General features: G+C 47.2%; 1 protein-coding gene across 1 annotated transcript in view; it reads right to left on the bottom strand.

Moving 5' to 3' along the window:
* The window catches only part of LOC137418084 (disintegrin and metalloproteinase domain-containing protein 12-like), a 108,561-nt gene that overhangs the window by 58,664 nt on the left and 30,242 nt on the right, over nt 1–19,655 (bottom strand). The window contains exon 3 of the mRNA XM_078769882.1: nt 2,909–2,982. Within this exon, the coding sequence (XP_078626008.1) occupies nt 2,909–2,982 (74 nt within the window). The remainder of the gene's footprint in view (nt 1–2,908; nt 2,983–19,655) is intronic.

Genomic DNA, 19,655 nt, shown 5'->3' with positions numbered 1-19,655 from the left:
TCCTCTCTGTCTCCTCTATTCCTGTTTATTCACTCGCTTGCTTGATGTGCCCAACTGTGGCTCCACTGTCAATACATAACTTTTTTTACTCCCCGTCACCTCGTTCTTCCATGAACTGCAGTTTTGCATATATGTATATATACACGAGGGCCAGTCAATAAGTAACCTTAAAATGGCGATATAAATTCGAGAATGTAATGTGTGTAGTTGTAGACGACATACTGTATGTTATATCTATGGGTAAGAGTCTGTTTTGCCTGTTTTAGATCTGGCAACATTGAGCGTATGACGTCAGTAGAGCAGTTCCAAGATGGCGGCTCCTTTAGAGGCATGCACCAGGGAGGAACAACATTCTGTCATCCATTTCTTGGGAAGTGAGGTGTGAATCCCAGTGAAATCCATCGCAGAATGAAGATGCAATATGGTGACGCATGTTTATCGCTGCAGCAGGTGTACGACTGGGACAGGAAGTTTAAAACTGGAGTGCCAGTGTGGCAGACGCTGCTCGCTCGGGCCGGCCTCACACAGCCGACACACCAGAAATGGTTGCAGGAGTTGAGTGCGTGCTAAGGGAAAACCGTCGCATTACGCTGGATGAAGTGGTCTCCGAATTGAACATTAGCCATGGTTCAGCACACCATATCATTCACAACGTGCTGGGGTTCCGCAAAGTGTCTGCAAGGTGGGTGCCTCGACAACTCGCATCCGAACTGAAAGAACGGCGAGTGGACGTATGTGAAGAAATTCTGCGACGTTACGAAACAGAAGGTGACGCTTTCTTACAGCGTGTAGTGACTGGGGATGAAAGCTGGGTCCACTACTTTCAGCCAGAAACGAAGAGAGCAAACAAAGAGTGGCACCATTCAACTTCACCGAAGCACAAAAAATTCCGCACACAGCCATCCACTGGAAAAGTGATGCTGATGCTCTTCTGGGATAGCTGAGGCCCACTTGTAGAGCATTACATGACCAGAGGGACCACAGTCACCAGTGCATCATACTGCAACCTCCTTAAAAAGAAAAAATCAGAAATTAGCAATCAGATCAAAACGTCATGGACTACTCACTACCGGTGTTTTTCTGCAGCATGACAATGCTCGGTCCCACACTGCCCGCACTACAGCTGCAACAATCGAGGAACTGCCTGCATTTTGAGTGTCTTCCTCATCCACCCTACTCGTCAGACCTCGTCCTTTCGGATTACCACATCTTTGGGCCACTTAAAGAGGTGCTTGGTGGAACCACTTTCCGACCCAATGAAGAGGTCCAAGAGGAGGTGCACGAATGGTGACACAAGCATCCAAAATATTTTTTTTCCGACAGGAATCCAGGCCTTAGTAAAGCACTGGAAAAAATGCATTGAACGCAATGGAGATTATGTTGAAAAATAACACAGTTGTTACACACGTGCATGCGATAAACAAGTTGTGAAAAATATTGAAAGGTTAATTATTGACTGCCCCTCATATATATATATATACATTTTTTTAATTTTTTTTTTTAACTAAAGAAGCACATTGACCCTATGACATGACGCTGACGTCATGTGCATAAATAACACCAATCTATGTGTTTATTATTACATCAATCTGTGTTTATTGGTGGCTTAGGTTGGTCACAAATAAACAATTTGCAGTATGTTGTCCTGATGAGCCCATAATGAGGGCGAAATCTAGATCGACATTTCTACCTTTGTCTATTTGTGACCATAGAGCTTTAATCTCAGTCTGCAAAGACTTGAGTATCACACGGTTGCCTCCTCGTCTGGAGGTGATGTGTTGGTTTAATTTATGCACATGACGTCAGCGTCATGTCATAGAGTCAGTGTGCTTCTTTGGTTTAATGTAATATTCCTGACTGCAAAACTCCTAACTTTTGATGAGCAGTGCAGAGACAATGTGTCGGTGTGGCAGGAGACACTTGTTGCTAACAGGTTGTGCAGCAATTGCTGGGGTGAGACTCAATCTGTGCCTTGCTTCCCAGTCAAGTTAGGGGGTTCAATTTGTGTGTGTGTGCGTATATATATATATAATACACACACACACACACATATATACACACACATATATATATACACACATATATATATATACACAGTGCTATTTCTAACTGAAATACAATAGATATAATGTCATCCCGTTTCTGGCACACCGAATGAAACATCTTTGAAACATTGCACCGTACAAGTCTGTATTTGACCGTACAAGCTGTGACTCCCATTTCCAATCAGGAAATAGAAGGCTGAAAATTTGCTTCATGCACACCACTCAGGTTATCTCAACATTCAATTTTGGCCACACGTGATTCATGAGCAAATGCAATGTTATTACGAGCAGATTTGGTGGTGTCATGGTTGAATCTGGGAGGTCAGCGACTTAAACCCTGGCCAGTCATGACAAAGACTTAAAATGGTATGTGTTGCTTCCTTGTTTGACTTCAGCATTTAAAAGGATAGAAGCACAGCCAGTCCCCATAGGTTGGCATTCACGGAGAGGAGGAATTTCCTCCTTAGGAAGTGCCCCGCTGAGTGTGGTGAGAAAGGCGGCGCCATTGTTGTGGCGTCGCTGATACCCAGAGTGCCCCAGGAAGTGACGGCACTTCCGGCTGTTTGTCTCATCTAACAGTCCTGTGTTGTGTCTCATGTATTTGTCTGTATGTCCATGTGGGAGGGATATGTGTGTGAGTGGCAGCTCAACTACGAGCCTTAGATACCTTAGATACTTAACAAAAACCCTAAATTAATTGACCACAGCTGCCTGCAACCGGAAATACAAATACAAAAGTCCCCTGATGGCTTTGAGCAGGCCTGTATGGCCTCCATCAAATATAAACAAAATGCAGACCTATGTCTGCTCCAATCTAGCAGGGTAACATTTACACATTGTTTGCATGACGTATGTCTACTCACTCATTTTTCTTGAGATGCAGCTCGATGTCCTTCCCGAACAAACTCAGGTGGATATCCACCTGCTGCGGACAAACCTTTAACAGACAGAAAGCATGCTGTTTTGTACGCAAAGAGGGGCAATGTTCAAGCTGCATATGTACAGTGTTTACAGTTTTGCTTATGTTGAAATATTTTTTTTCAAATCCACTGTCCATTTGTGCAAAACAAATCGGTTGAACGTCATTGATTGACAATGTGGTTCTTGTAGAACGAGAGAATGTCCGCGCACTTTCTGAGAAACTTTCTGAGAATGTACACTTTCTGAGAATGTCTGCAAAATTAGAATGTCTTCCATTAAATGATTGCAAATGTTTGAGGACCTATTGGAGACCTTTGATTCCATGACTGATCCTGTATTTTAGGCGTAGTTGGAGCACTTTTTTATGTTGAGTTTGTTAAAATGGGCAAACTACAGTCATAAGTAGAACGGCACTCGGTAGAGTGCAAACCTCCGCCAGGCTGAACAGTTTATGGTTTCTATCCCACTGATAGGCCTGATCTGGATTCGGAACTAAACCAAAATCTAATCAGCTTGTTCTTGTCACCTAACCAACTCATCCACCAAGTTTAGTCATAACTCGTCCATAACTTTTTAAAATATCATGTAAAATGTCGCTTTTCACTCGATCTCTCAATGGTGAAGAATCACTTCAGAAATTAAATAATTCTCACATCTGAATCCATATTCAGATCTTCACCAAAATCGAATCGATTCTGTCTGGTGGCATACCCAATCGGTCCACCAAGTTTCGTTCGAATCCGCCCATAACCCTTTGAGATATCGTGATATGTATCGGTTTTAGCCCGATCATTCAGAGGTGAAGAATCACTTCAAAAATTAAATAATTCTCACATCCGAATCCATATTCAGATCTTCACCAAAATCGAATTGATTCGTCCTTGTCAAACACACAACCTGTCCACGAAGTTTCGTCCGAATCCGTCCACAACTTTTTGATATGTCCTATCTCCCAAAGGTGAAGAATCACTTTTAAAATTCTAGTAGCCGGATCAGGATCCGGCTCAGGATCTGCTAAATTTCGTCAAAATCCATCCACAACTTTTTGAGATATCTTGTTCACAGACAGCCAGACAAACAAACAGACAGACAGGGGTGAAAACATAACCTCCATCCACATTCGGTGGCGGAGGTAATGATTGGATCCCAGAAAGGCCTTGTTTATGACGACTCAAATGTAAATGTGTATCACTACAAGCATTTTTAACACTTAATACCTTCCCCCATCATCCACCCCCACAAGCATCATATCGATCCCATCGCTTTATTGTCCCCTTACTCCTAACTTGTGGTGAAACAAACCAAAAGCAGAAGAATGAGGAAACCAAAAAATCGAGTATGTTGAGTTGTGGCTTACAAGAATGTGTTACAGAATTTCTTAAAACAGGACAATGCATATATGGGCCAATGATTTGATTTTGCAACAAGACACCAAATGCAATGTCTGCACGGGTTCCGTGGCCACAACACTAGGAGATCACGATCCCGTAGCTATTACTACTTATGATCTAGTCTAGGAAATGCAATTTAAAACAAAACAGAGCATTGAAAGGTGCAGAGCCTCGCTGGTGAATATAGATTACAGTAGATCTGAGAACAAGTGCAGCACGCCATGGATTTTGGAACCAGGAAAGGTTCATTAGGACATTGCTTTTCAATTAATTTTTGTCGAGGTGACCCCTTTACACAAGAAGGGGTCACCCTTCTCACATTTTCTGACATTGACATTCTGACATCTGACTTCTGAAAATGAGTGTGACATTTCTTAAGATAAAAAAAATCTTTGATATGATTAAACAATGTATTTTTTTTTAGAATTTAGCAAATGTTTTTCAATGTAAACTTTATAACCCTATTTCATTGCTGCCCAAAGCTGTATGCGTGATACCCGAGAACGAACCGTATAAATCACAGTAGATCTAGATACGAACAAACTAAACACCCACAGAAATGCGATCGTCTAACGTGGGCATAATCCACATTCAAGGAATAAAATCTATTTATGGTTAAATTAGATATAAAAATGTTATGGTAATGCAATATTGGACCACTTAGTCAAACTGTGGCCAAGTCCGACTTGGCACACTAATCGGACCGATTAATCATTGCAGCACACCACAGATCATGGGCTTGACTAACCAGCTTGAAATACGATTAAAGCCACCCAGGCACACAAGTCGAGCCCGTGGCCTGAGGCTTACTGAAAATGCAGTGAATGTTTTCTTGAAACACAAATTGCTGCGGCTGGAGATACTGCATAGAACCTGGGCATTACCAGGAAGTTGGACAGAGGTGGGGGCCATTTGGCTCATCATTCCTGTACTATATCAACACCACAGTAATTCGATCCATCAGTTTATCGACCGAACTTCACTGGGGAAGCAGGATTGTGGTGAGAAGGAGTTAGGGGGAGAACAGTGTGGCAGGTACAGAGACATCACCGAGGCATTTGTATTATGTGTGTATGTATATATATATATATATATATATATATATATATATATATATATATATGTTACGGCCTGGGGTTTGGGTTTACGATGAGGGGGTTTACCTTGTTCCCTCCCGAACTTACCGGACCTGCGGCTACCACGCACGTATAACTTCGTACTTAGCAGGTTGCGAATCAGCAACTACGAATGCAGAATGGTCCGTCGCGCGATAGCTTACCTGTACCACGCGACGGTCCCAATCGGGGAATGCACCATACCCTCCGGCGGTACACCAATTTAGATGGCCGAGCGAAAACAGTTGGTAACCGCCGGGGTAATGCTAATGTCATTACGGCGATTGTTAACCTGGGTGCGAGCAATGGCGGATCAGTGGAGGAAAATACTTTCACGGACAGAGAGAAAGGAAACGTTTCAACGTTTTGATTTATTTACAAATATTTACAGTGTAATTATTCAATAGGAAAGACAAATGGACGAGAAGCAGGAACATGGCTTATTCTACCCCTTATTCCGATCACTACAAATAAACACCACATGGGCACAGCACACTTTCATAGGGGAGGGGAGGGGAACGAATGAACGAACGAACTTAGGAAACCTGATTACACAAAGGCTATAATGCTCCGGATGCCTCTCCTCGCCATGCCCCCGTCCCGTTGTCGCCACTGAGCAGCGCGAACAGGTAATGACGATCCCAGCACGGACAGGCAGAGTGAGGTCGATAGTCAGCACGGCAGAGTGACCCAGACCAAGAGAGGAGCATACGTGCTAGATCAACAATCCAGGCCTCAAGAGTGGAGCACAAGTGCTCGGTGAACCCAGCAGAGTGAGACAGGCCCGGAGATGACAAAGAGACAGGCCAAGGGGGGGGGGGGGGGAGGAGGTCCAGGCAGATGGTTCCAGGCGATGTGATCCGTCCAGGCTCCGGGTCCGTGGGCGAAGAATGGCAGGCAGCTTCGCGTGTCGTTGGCGCACAACCGGACCTTACATATGCGAGGGGGTGGACTGCTGCATACGTCTAGCGTGCCAAACGCTCTCTCTCTCCTGATCAATCACAGTCCATATCAAACGGCAGTTCGTATCACACGATGGTTTCAAGCGATCCTCTGCGCAGTGTTCTTATCATCCGCCGTCTCCGCGCTGTTCTCTCAATAGCAATGGTCCCCTGCGCAGTTCGTGATATTCGAGCTCTCCCCGCGCAGTCCTTGATATTCGAGCTCTCCCCACACAGTCCTTGATATTCGAGCTCTCCCCGCGCAGTCCTGAAAGCAGTCCTCGCGCTTGTGCTTATATAACGCGCTTTGAAATCAATGCGCGCTTCATAGAGACACGCCCACCAGTGAGCTTACCTCAGCCCTGGTTGGATAGCGAGGGCTCACCGGCTCCGCCCTTGACGACTCGTTGACAGGGCCATGCCTCGTTCTTGGCGCTCCGCCCCCTTCTTCTCCAAGCTTCACCGCGTGCGTAATGGCGTTTGGAGCAAGGTAGCGAACGCTGCTGGGCGAGCAGAGGCGCGTAACCCAATTTGGAGAGAGAGACTGGCAAAATGGACGGAATGGGGCCTATCTTATTTAATTAATGCAACGCAGATGCAACTATTGGGAACACAGCCTTAACTAGACACATACTAAGGAAATAACTGAAAGTCCTATGGTGTCCTACGTGTTGCATATGGACTAACTATGGGTGCAACCTTATTAAATGCTGGGATATTTACAAGAGTTATTATTTACAAGTATTTACAAATGAGGGGTTCTCAAAACCACAACACTGCACTCTCCTTTCCTCCAGGCCCATCCCGGGCTGAAACAACTTTAACTTAGTGTGGCACTTAGGTGTGGTTACCCTCTACTTTTAACCTCACCCTGAGTGCGACAGTTTTAACACTAAATATGTCCCGCCTACTGCGTTGCATTGTACCTATCAGACTCATGCCCACAGACTAACCGAATTGCGGAATTATTTTGAAAACTACACATTTAGCCGGTGGGGAGCATTATTTACAAACACACTACTATTTTGATTATTTACAACTACACCCAGGAGCTGTCTTTTGTGGGAAAAGCAGAACTTTTGAAAAGAGGAAAAATATTGCCATGCACTGCACCGATGCACCATACCATAATACCATATGCACCCAAATCACAAAATGCACCAAAAGCACCAAAAAGCACCATCATGAAAAAAAATGCACAAAACACACATTTTAAAATAATAAAATGGTGTCTTCTTCTTCTCTGCTCTGCTGAGCCGCTGGTTCTGGTTGTCGATGATCTTCATACTTGATGTTATTTAAGAATAAAAGGGCACACACCGCATCCGCTTTTTATTATTTGTATGGCCAGCAGGGCCAACTCAGGTGGTCCACTGCCGGGCATGGAGGCCACTTTGAGAACAGTGGTCCGCATCCAGATACCAATGGCCACAGTGGCCGGTCCCAGCAGAGACGCCAGGCTACAGTACATGTGGTCCATGAGGGGTGCCATGCCACAGAATGTGTGGTCCATATGGTGCATCAGTGCAGGCTGGAGGCAGCGAAGGTGCAGGCACACAACTGCAGTCACCTGCGCACTCCCCTGGGCCCAAAAAAAACAAGTCCATGATCGGGGGAAGGAGGACAAGCAAAGCAGCGGCAAGAGCGCAAGGGTACACATTAAAAACAAGGCAATGCAAGGTGAAGGGCGCTGGAGAGCGAGCGGAGAAAGCCCGTTATTTACACACTTTACAATTCGTCGCTATCGTCTTGTCTTTCATTCCCTCTAATGCCAAATTCGTCCCCAATCCCTCCCAAGAAGGAACGGATGGAATATTAAACAATGTCTCCCCCACGTCGAGATGCGTCTTTCATTCCCAAATGTCTGAACAAAAATGTGGTGTGGAGCTCTGTCACCCAGGTGAGTGGATGCGGATGGTGCGAAGAGACTTTCTCCTATCTATGCCTCTAAATGACATTAACTCAGTTTACACTACCCGGGGTCTTGCCCTGCCAATCCATTGGCCATCATTACACTATGTGGTTCTAAAACCAATTCCCATTGACCAATCTGTGGTGCACTCCAATTTGGGGTCTCACTCCCTCGATTCTTCCTTCTGTGCCCTTGCACAATTTCAGGGCTGGATCATGTGGCTCACCAGCAGGTCCGCTCACCTGCACACCTCCGCCACTGAATGTCACCACCCGAGCTTACCTGCTCCTTCACTCTAACTTACCTGGGGAAGGCCCTCCCTGGCGCTTACCCCCTCAGTGCCCTCTCTGGCACTGGGCTACCCAGGTCCTTCCTCTGGATCCTCGGGCCCCATTGAACTCAAACTGGCTCCCAGAGCCTACCTGCGGCCTCAACTGGCCGACAGACTAACAGTGGCGGAGTGCCCAACCAACCATTCTCACTAACAGGCCACACGCCCAGCCATTCCACTTCACTCATGCACCCATTCAAGCAGTACTCTGCTACTTCCGCACCACAGATGTCAATATCCAACCACAATTTACCTACCCCCTCTACCTACTTTTAAACTACCCTCCCCGGGTACTCGTGAAGGGGTCCATCCTTTCCCCATCCACTCCTTCGCACCATACACTCCACTCCACATATTCCACAATACTCACTCCACACCATCCATTCCACACAACCATTTTCCACTTGCATGCCATGCAAGTCAATCACTCAATGCACAATCACACCCATTCTCAATACTCTGCTCAATACACTTTCCACTTCTCCAAACCATTGCCTCATTTCATCACCAGCACTACCGGGAACTTACATTCGCAATTCCTCATTTCATCACCCTCACTACAAACACACTGCATCATCTGGCTAACTATTGCCCTTCTAAGATTAGTGCTTCCCTGTCATCCCATTAAACTATGCACATCCTTCGTCATTATCAACCATCTAATCTACTCTACGTCCCCACTACAGGTACAATGTCACTACTTAAATCTCGAGTCACCTAAAGTCATTTCTAGGTCCCTATACATTATCCAAGTCCTCCCTGGCTAGGTTTTCACCGCCACACCCCATAAAACTATAGCTCATGTGCCCAAACAGGTGAGGTGAATGGTAAAACTACCATCCATCACTATCACTACTACCATCAGTCCACTACACTACGAGCCTCGGTGCGGGGAAATACATTTCCATAGCTCCACTTCGAAAAGCCGGCTATCTGTGCAGATGGTGGGTCTACTGTAGGTTGGGTCCATCCGGCATCGATTCTGGGGAGGAGGTTTTGTCGGGCCAAGACTCCAGGCACCATCTCGGTGCAAGGCTTTGCGCTCCCAAGCACGATTGCCCAGCCTTGCCTGGCCGGAGCGCCGCCACCACAAGGGGGCACTGCTCCGACCCCTCCTACCTCCCCTCTAATTGGGCCGGTCGCCTTGCCTGGCAAAGCGCGGAATCGACCGTGCAGGGCGGAGCCCGGCGCGGATCGCGCATGGCGGTTCTTGAGAAACCGCCGCGGCTATGACCTCCGCCGGTCCCCGCAGCACACAAAGCCCTCACGGACCGAGAGCTCGCGTCGGCTAAACATCGGCCTAACTGCTGTCCCAGTTAACGTCGATGCTCCACTTGCATGCTCACACCATGCGTTCCTTTCTTTACTCATACATCTCGGCGCTCCAACGCCTCTCATACAACCCATACCTTCCCTGCACTCTATCACCGCACTCTCTGTTACACACCACTCCTCGGTTGCACACCTCTCCCCCATTACGTACTCCGTAACACTCACGGGTGTGCACTCTCTTGCACACCTGCTCAGCCCACACCTACCCACGGGTGTGCAATCCCCTGTCGCACACCCAATCACGCACTCCACAACCAACTCAGGTGTGCATTCTCGCACACTCACCACAACCAACTCACTCTCCGTGTCACTCTCACTCTCACACCTACACTCCATCGTGCATTCTCCCTCACTCTCGACAACACACTCGTGCTCCGGCGCCATTCGCACACGCGCGCCATTTCTACTCACACAGCGCACCACGGACCTCCCACAAACGCCCGGGTTACGATGGAATCCCAAGCGCGCGAAAAAATTTTTTGCGCCAAACACTTTCCCGCAAAATCTTTTCGCGCCATATACAGCCCGACTCACCTTGGTGCTTCTTCTTCCTCGCTCCACCACCTGCAAATCTTTATTCGGGTCAAGCACGGCATCACAATGCGAATACAGACTTTGCGTGCAATCCATTTCTTCCTCCCGCGAGTGCTTTTCTAAGTCCGGCGTCTTTCCAATTTCCACTATTGGTTCAATTTCTTTTCCAATTTGAATTAATTCTTTTTCTTTATTTTCTTTTCCCTCGACGACCGCTGGCGCAAATAAAATTTTCTTTTCTACTTCAGCGGTCGTAGGCTTTCCCATACCCCGGGCCGTGATTTCTACACCCGTCCACGTGACCATGCCTTGCTCAGCCTCGCTCAACCCACGCTCCTCGAGTCACGCTACCGCGTCGCGTACAAATGCGACCTCCTCGCTCAACCTGCGGTTAACCTCCCTCTCACATTCCCTTGTTTCATATCTGGCTTGCCCCCTCGCCAGTCCCTCACTTACTCCCCGGGCTTGGCCATTTATGTCCTCCAATTGGTCCCCTAATTTGCCCTCTAATCCTCCCAATTTACCTTCTAACCCCCCAAATTTGGTTCTCTAATCCCCCAAATTTGCTTTCTAACCCCCCAATTTGGCTTCCCAATTACTCCCCCATTCTGTTTTCCAAATTACTTAACCCGTCTCTCATTTCTCTCATTTCCGCCCTTGATTTGTCCCCCTCTATTTTCATGTCTTCACCCGACTTGACCATAAAGGCCCTCATCTGTACCATAAATAGGCCCCAGTCCTTTGGCACCGCGGGCTCGGCTGCCGCGGCCATGTGCGGGGCGCCGCCATTTTGTGCGCCTGCAACCCTCACTACCGCACCTTCTTCGCTTTCCTCCTCCATTACTCCCACTTCTTCCCTGGGGTCCTGGATTAATTCTACCCCTTCCTCTACCACTTCATTTCCCCCACCGGCATCCGATCGCCCTGATTATCCATGACACAATGTAAAATTTAGATGTTATAATAAAATTTTGGCCGCTCGAAATTTTGACCAAATTTTTCAGATATATTAAAATTTGGTTCGGGCTTCAAATTCCACTCCCAGACACCAATTGTTGCGGATTCGGTGGTCGGCACTCCCCTTATCAATGGGGGGTTTCATCCCCTTGTCTTTTAAGCTGGCCGTCCCCCAATCCTGGAAGCTATGACATCACTTCCGGTCGGTGGTAAGTAGGGTTGTAAGCCCAATTAGTCTTATTACCTAAGTACTAACACCGGCCATAAGCGAGGAGATAACTCCAACCCGAGCCACAGCGTTAATGGATATGCTGAGCGAAGCGAGCCGCGACTCGGGCCGATAACAAACACTAAACCCGATCCTGAGGGGTTACTATCGTGCCACAGGTACTCAATTGAAAGAAAGGACGCAAACGATTGAATAAGAGGAAACCCAGAAAATGAGAAGAACAAAGAGTGGGTTTATTAATTATATACAAAAACCCAAAGAAGAAATGAAAGGAATATACAAGAGCAAAAGGACACAGGGCAAGCTTATCTAAACAGTCTTACTTACAACCCCAGGACAAACAGACAGACTCACACGGGATGGCAGCTGGTAGGGGGGGAAGGTCCAGGCAGATGGTTCCAGGCGATGGGATCCGTCCAGGCTCCGGGTCCGCGGGCGAAGAACGGCAGGCAGCTTCGCGTGTCATTGGCGCACGACCGGACCTTACAGATGCGAGGGGCTGGACTGCTGCATACGTCTAGCGTGCCAAACGCTCTCTCTCTCCTGATCGATCACGGTCCGTATCAAACGGCAGTTCGTATCACACGATGGTTCCAAGCGATAATCTGCACAGTGTTCTTATCATCTGCCGTCTCCACGCTGTTCTCTCAATAGCAACGGTCCCCTGCGCAGTTCGTGATATTCGAGCTCTCCCCACGCAGTCCTTGATATTCGGGCTCTCCCCGTGCAGTCCTGAAAGCAGTCCTCGCGCTTGCGCTTATATAACGCGCTTTGAAATCAATGCGTGCTTCATAGAGACACGCCCACCAGTGAGCTCACCTCAGCCCTGGTTGGATAGCGAGGGCTCACCGGCTCCGCCCTTGTCGGCTCGTTGACAGGGCCATGCCTCGTTCTTGGCGCTCCGCCCCCTTCTTCTCCAAGCTTGACCGCGTGCGTAATGGCGTTTGGAGCGAGGCAGCGAATGCTGCTGAGCGAGCAGAGGCGCGTAACCCAATTTTGGAGAGAGAGACTGGCAAAATGGACGGAATGGGGCCTATCTTATTTAATTAATGCAACGCAGATGCAACTATTGGGAACACAGCCTTAACTAGACACATAATAAGGAAATAACTGAAAGTCCTATGGTGTCCTACGTGTTGCATATGGACTAACTATGGGTGCGACCTTATTAAATGCTGGGATATTTACAAGAGTTATTATTTACAAGAATTTACAAGTGAGGGGTTCTCAAAACCACAACAATATGTATATATATATATATATATATATATATATATATATATATATATATATATATATATATATATATATATATATGTATTGTTGTGGATATGAGAATTGTGTTTTTTTATTGTGTAATGAATTGTAAAGACCACCCTCCTGCCTCCATTCTGTGTATAAAGGTCAAAGGGCGTCCCTTAGTTAGGTCATATACAATCACGTAGCCAAATCATAGATCTCCCTGTTCAGTAGTTATCTCCTTATTGTGTGTATTAGATTAAGGCTGTGTCTTCCATTAATTGACACTCCATTGCACCGAATCCAGACAAGGTAGTATCCCCTTTCAATTTCCCCAGAACCTCCATTGGATTCCCCTTTCCTCAATTGCCAACTGCATTGAGCGGTTCGCTGAATTCTGCTGCAGCTGTGGGTTGTTGTTTTCGCTGCAAGACTCCATTAGCCACGAGGTCATCTCGGAGCCGAAGGTGGGAGGAGTCGGCCCAGCGTTGGGAACAAGGCGTGGCCTTGCCAACGCCTCCTCTAAGGGCGGGATCAGTGAGCCCTCGCGACCAATCAGGGCCGAGGCGACCTCACCGATGGGCGTGTCCTGGAGGCCGGCGGCTTGATCGCCCGAGGGGGATATAAGCGCTCGCGGAAGCCTTTGTTAAGCGAGTTGCGTCAGAGATATGGCAGATGCGTGACCCAGCTGATTTCTGCAGAGAGCCGCTTCAACCAGCCCCGTTTCAACCAGCAGCGTGACGCCCTAACGGGGCAGCGAGTGACCCTGCCGGTGTGCGGTGTAAAGCCGAATACAAGGAGCTGCCGGCTCCTCGCTTCCCGCCCGGTGTGGACCTGCTCGCTGTGCCCTGTGATTCCACCTGCTCATCCCTTCAAACCATTGCTGCCATTCCATCCTTTTGTGTACGTGAGTTTGTTTTGTGTGTTCTGTCCTGGGTTATAAGTAAGTCTGTATAAGCTAGAAATTGCACTGTGTCCTTCTGGTCTGTCCCCCTTTCTACATTATTTTATTATCCTTCCTTCTTCCTTGGTTTCTTTCATTGTGTAAATAGTAATAATAAATAATAGTCGTATTTCCAACCTTTTGCCTTCGTCTTCTTCTTCTTCACATCCGTCGTCTTTGTCTTTTCCCCATTGAATACCTGTGGCACGATTTGGCCAACGTTCAGGATCGGGTTAGTCTTTGTTAACAGTTCGTGCCACAGCTGCCATCTGCTCGGCAAATTAACATCCCCTGCAAACATGCAAAAACATATCCTAGCAACTACAGACCAATCAGCCTTCTCCCAATTATCAGCAAAGTCATGGAATCCATCATTGCTTCGGATATGAAATCTTTCCTCTTCTCCAATGGCTTGATCTCTGATCATCAATTTGGTTTCAGACCAGGTCACTCTACTCTGGACATGCTGCTTCTGCTGTCTCAACAATGGATGGAGGTCCTCAATGCCAAACAGGAAATTAGAGCTGTCTCCCTCGACATATCACGTGCCTTCGACACGGTCTGGCACCCCGCTCTGCTCACCAAACTCTCCTCCTTTGGTATCCATGGAAATCTCCATGCATGGCTGGCGGACTTCCTCTCTAGTCGTCGTCAACGTGTGGCCCTGAATGGGTTTCTCTCATCTCCTCTTCCTGTTCAGGCTGGAGTTCCCCAAGGCAGTGTTCTGGGCCCCGTGCTTTTTCTGGTCTTCATCAATGATCTCTCTGACTCTCTCGAAAATCCTCTCTATCTCTTTGCTGATGACTCCACTCTCTGCCACTCCATTCCTCTTCCCTCAGATCGGCAGTCTGCTGCCTCCTCACTCTCTGAAGACCTGGACAAAATCACAGACTGGTCAAACAAGTGGAACATGTCTTTCAATCCTGACAAATCTCACACTCTTACTATGTCTCTCCGAAAAGATCGACTGGACAACCCTCCCATCTACTTTCTCAACAATCCTCTCCAAGAAGTTCTGTCGCTCAAGATTTTGGGTCTCACTATCTGCCATGATCTTTCTTGGGAAAACCACATTTCCAAGCTGGCCTCCAAAGTCAGTCGCCGACTGGGCATCCTCCGTCGTGCGAAGTCCTTCCTCGGCACACCTGAGCTCCTCACCACATACAAGGCTTTCATCCGCAGCTCAATGGAATACTGTTCTCCCCTATGGGCCGGTGCTCCTGCCTCACACCTAGCTCGGCTTCACGCTGTTGAAACCAAAGCTTTCAGAATTATTGGAATCTCCCGCGATGAAGCTATCTCTGAGGGCCTTTCACTCACTCACCGCAGGCAGGTAGGTGGTCTTTCTGTCTTCTACCGACTCCTCTCCGGCCTTGCACCCCCAGCTCTCTCTGTGCTCTGTCCCCCAAATATTCCTACAGGTCGCACAAGATCTGCCAGCAACCCTCTGATGGTTAAACTGCCGAAATCTCGGCTCTCTGCTCACCTTCACTCTTTCATTCCTCTTTTCTCCCGCCTCTGGAACAAACTCCCTCACTCCCTTCAATCCCACTCCTCCCTCCAGGTCTTTAAAACAGCTGTTCACCACCATCTCTTATCTTCCCCCATCCAAAACCTTGATCTTTTCTACCCCCGCGAATTCACCCCAGATCCACCTTGTTTGAAATTCCAACTTCTTTCCTGGAAGTCCTGGCAGTGTCCATATGTTTTATACCTCTCCCACCGCCCCCTTCCCATGCCCCCCCCCCCCAAAGCCCTCGCCCTCTCTCAGATCTCTCGATGTCTCCATGTCTCTCGGTCCCTGCTCTCAAATGTTGTGTTTGTGTCCTTCCCCCTCTCTCCCCATCTTGTCTACCGCTCCCTATGTTATATGTTTTATGTGTCGGTTTGTCTTTCTGTGTGATTAATGTTCGCTCTTTCACGAGCCTCGATCTTGTATACAAAAAACAAACAAAAAAAAAAAAACATCTTATCCGCGGTCGCGAACGAAGCTGCTCACCTGCCTCTGGAGGGAGCTTGTGCAGCTTCAGGGACCACGTCGGTCAGTCACAAACGAGGGGACTAATCCCCGCTTGAGAAGGGATCCGAGGCCGACGTTGGGTTCCGTAACAATATATATATTGTTGCGGTTTTTAGAACCCTCCACTTGGTAAATTTTTGTAAATGTTCCCTTATAAATAATCCCATGTAAATACCCACCATTTGTCTAACGTTAAAGATCGCACCCATAGCTAGTCCACGAGCAACACGTAGCACACCTTAGGATCTCTATAGATATCTCATTAGTATGTGTGTAATTAAGGCTGTGTTCCCAATAGTTTGAATCTACGTTGCATCAATCAAATAAGAATAGGCCCCAATCTCTTCAATGGCAGTAAGAGTGCTTTTCTATGACCCATGCAAACGCCATCACGCGCTCGGTCCTCTGGAGGAAAAAGGGGGAGGAGTAAGTTGGGCGCCAAGAACAAGGCGTGGCCCTGTCAACGTCTCGCCGAGGGGCGGGACCGGTAAGCTCTTGGAGCCAACCAGGTCCGGGGCAAGCTCACCATTGGGCGTGTCCTGGGAGCCGGCAGCTTGATCTAACAACGCGTAATAAAAGCGGCCGAGAGGGACTGCTTCACGAGATGAGCACGACGGCGACACCAGAGGTTCGAGAAAGAGGAGAGAAGCACGGTGTCGACCTATTACATAAGCAGGAGGCCAGTTTCCCCGAGAAATATATTGCATTGTCCGACCGCGTGCAAACCATATGCGCAGCTGCCGCCGGGTTTTTGCTCAAGCCCGGAGCGTGGACCGGAGCGCGACCTGGAGCGGACCTCGACACCTGTGCCATCTGCTTGGACCTTCTCCTCCTTTCCTGCCATTCCTGCCTTTCCTGCCATTCCATCCCTTTGAGTGTAAGTGTGTTCGTTCTGTCTGGGGCGTTTGCTAAGTAAGACTGGATAAGGCTGCCCTGTGTCCTGCTTCTTCTTCTTCTGTATATTCTTTGCCTTTCGTTTCCTCTTCATTTAGTGTACATAATTAATAAACCTGTGTTCTTCCTTTACTCTTTTTGATTCATTCTCACCCGATCGCTTTTGTCCTGTCTCCATTTGAGTACCTGTGGCACGATTTGGCCAACCGCTTTTAATCGGGTTTAGTCCTTTTGTTAACGGCTCGGATCGCGGATTGCTAAACCGCTCAGCAATTACCATCACATCCGCGGTTCGAGCAGGGACTCATCTCCCTGCTTTGCGGAGAGATTGGTGAAGGTATTTGGGAACCCGTTGACCAATCACCCTGGCCAATCTCATCCCGCAAAGGAGCGGGATAGTTCCAGGACCGGAGACGGCCAGCTTGACAAGACAAGGGGATTACCCCTTCCCCCCCCCCCCCCCCCTTGCTAACGGGAGTGCCGTACTCCGAGATCCGGAACAAAATATATATACAGTGGAACCTCGACTTACGAGTGCCCCAACTTACGAGTTTTTCGAGATACGAGCCGTCACTCTGGCAGTTTATTGCTTTGAGATGCGAGCCGAGATCCGAGTTACGAGCTTTCGCCACCCGGTCACGTGGTTATCTTGCCGTGCACGTACAGTATCTCTGTCGTAGTATAGCGCTGCATTTTAGATTTCGCATTTCGGTTATTTTGAGTTTCCGCCGCCAGGTGGGCTCCGGTCACGTGGTTATCTTGACGTGCACGTACAGTCGTATAGCGCTAATGATATATAACGCCGCCGATAATGATATGATAATTTATGATAATCTATGCAGCACGACGTGGTCCTCACGTCACACAAGGCGCCTTTGCCATGCCGGCGCAAAACGGCTCTCTCAGGGTCAAACTCGGTATCGTTTTGAGCGCACGGTTCAGACCTTCAAGAAAAAGTTTATTTTGTAAAAATCGAGCCACGCGTTCAAAAGATATGACCGGTTTTGTTCGCCGGCACGTCGGCGCTCGAATCGAATCGAGTTAAAACGAACACTGCCGTTGTCGGGTCCGTCTGAGACAACCACCGGGCCTAGAACGCTGGGACCGGTCTCGTTGGATAGGCCTGGATCAGATCTCGAAACGCTGGAAGCTGCACCTCTCTGTGATAATCTTGTGGACCATGACAAGAGATCGTGCGACACGTGGTTATCATGCCGTGCAAGTACAGTATCTCTGCCGTCAACTTGTTCAGAGTGCCGGCGATAGCTCGCCTTCTCTTTGTGGAAAACACGGTGAGATCCTTAACATCCAACAACTAATGGGACGCAAACGGGGCGCCCAGTTTAGCGGTACACCCATTGATGAATCACCCTGCCTGTGATTCACCCATGACAGGTTATAGCTGGGTCGGGATTCAAACCCAGGCTGGACAGTTTAGACTTTAGAGTCAAGTGTGCGTACCTCCAGTCCAGGCCATCCTGCCAACTTGTATGCTGCATACACGTGAAATATAAAGCGCGACATATTTTTATATATACTGTATATTAAAAAAAAAATTGGTGTGGTTTTTGGCGGGCTGGAACGGATTAATAGCATTTCAATGCATTTCAATGGGGAAATTTGATTTGAGATACGAGCAATTTGAGTTACGAGCTCGGTCACGGAACGGATTAAACTCGTAAGTCAAGGTTCCACTGTATATATATATATATATATATGGTATACATATATATACAATATATATATATATATATATATATGTATATATATATATATATATATATATATATATATATATATATATATATATATATATATATATATATATATATATATATATATTGTATTGAACCTCCCAGCTTGGTAAAGCACAATTGGCATCCCATAACAGACGAAGCAGCATGATCTGTGAGCAGGCTAAATAAATGTCAGCGAGCAGGATAAAACTAACCAAAATATGGCCCTTCCAGCCCGATAAATGTATCATAGAGTTAAACACCATGAGCACATGCGCACCGCTTCGCTTCCTGCCCGGATAGCTTAATCAGCGCAAACTCGACTCTATTTTAAAGACCGAGGGTTTAAGGCCACAAGCAAAGGACCGTGGAGTCATCGACCATGCATTTGCTCTTCTTTGCGCTAATCAGGGCAACACACTACATAATCATAAACTATTATATATATATATATATATATATATATATATATATATATATATATATATATATATATACATATATATATATATATATACAGTATTTGGTGTCAGGATGGGCATCTGGCCATAAAAACATTGCCTCAAACAGGGAACCATGATTGTCATGGGGCCCGCAAGGCTAACCCCCGCTCAAGCGGGAAAAATGGCCTTAAAACGATCATTCATTCATTCATTATACAGACTTGGCATTTAATATGGATTATATTTTTTTTCTTGACTTGGGTTTACTTTCTTAACTCAGTATATCAATCTGGTGAGTTTCTTTTACACTTTGGTGATTTATTTGTTAAAAGAACCATGTCACTGATTGTCTGTCGCAGCAAGAAGTCAACAACAGGAATATATCACAGGTGGCGTGGCAAAATGTACGGGCAGATGCATTTGATGATTGGCTTCACAGTCGGGTATACAAGGGTTGTTGCGTTCTGTATTAGTGGAAAACAACTGCTGCACATCTCCAAAAGTTATTGCCGCTTCCTCTGGAGATGGTCCGTGAATTTGACAATGTTGTTTGTCATGGAGTGGTGGCTTTACGAAATTACGGCATGAAACAGCGTGCTATTGCTCGGCAGTATGGCATCACTCAAGGTTAGGTGTCAAAGATCCTGAAACGAAATGCTCAGAGGGGTGTCC

Source organism: Myxine glutinosa, chromosome 1, assembly GCF_964187855.1.
Source record: "Myxine glutinosa chromosome 1, kmMyxGlut1.1, whole genome shotgun sequence".
Lineage (NCBI taxonomy): Eukaryota > Metazoa > Chordata > Myxini > Myxiniformes > Myxinidae > Myxine > Myxine glutinosa.
Note: the sequence above shows the minus strand (reverse complement) of the source record. Positions and strands in the feature narration are given on the sequence as shown.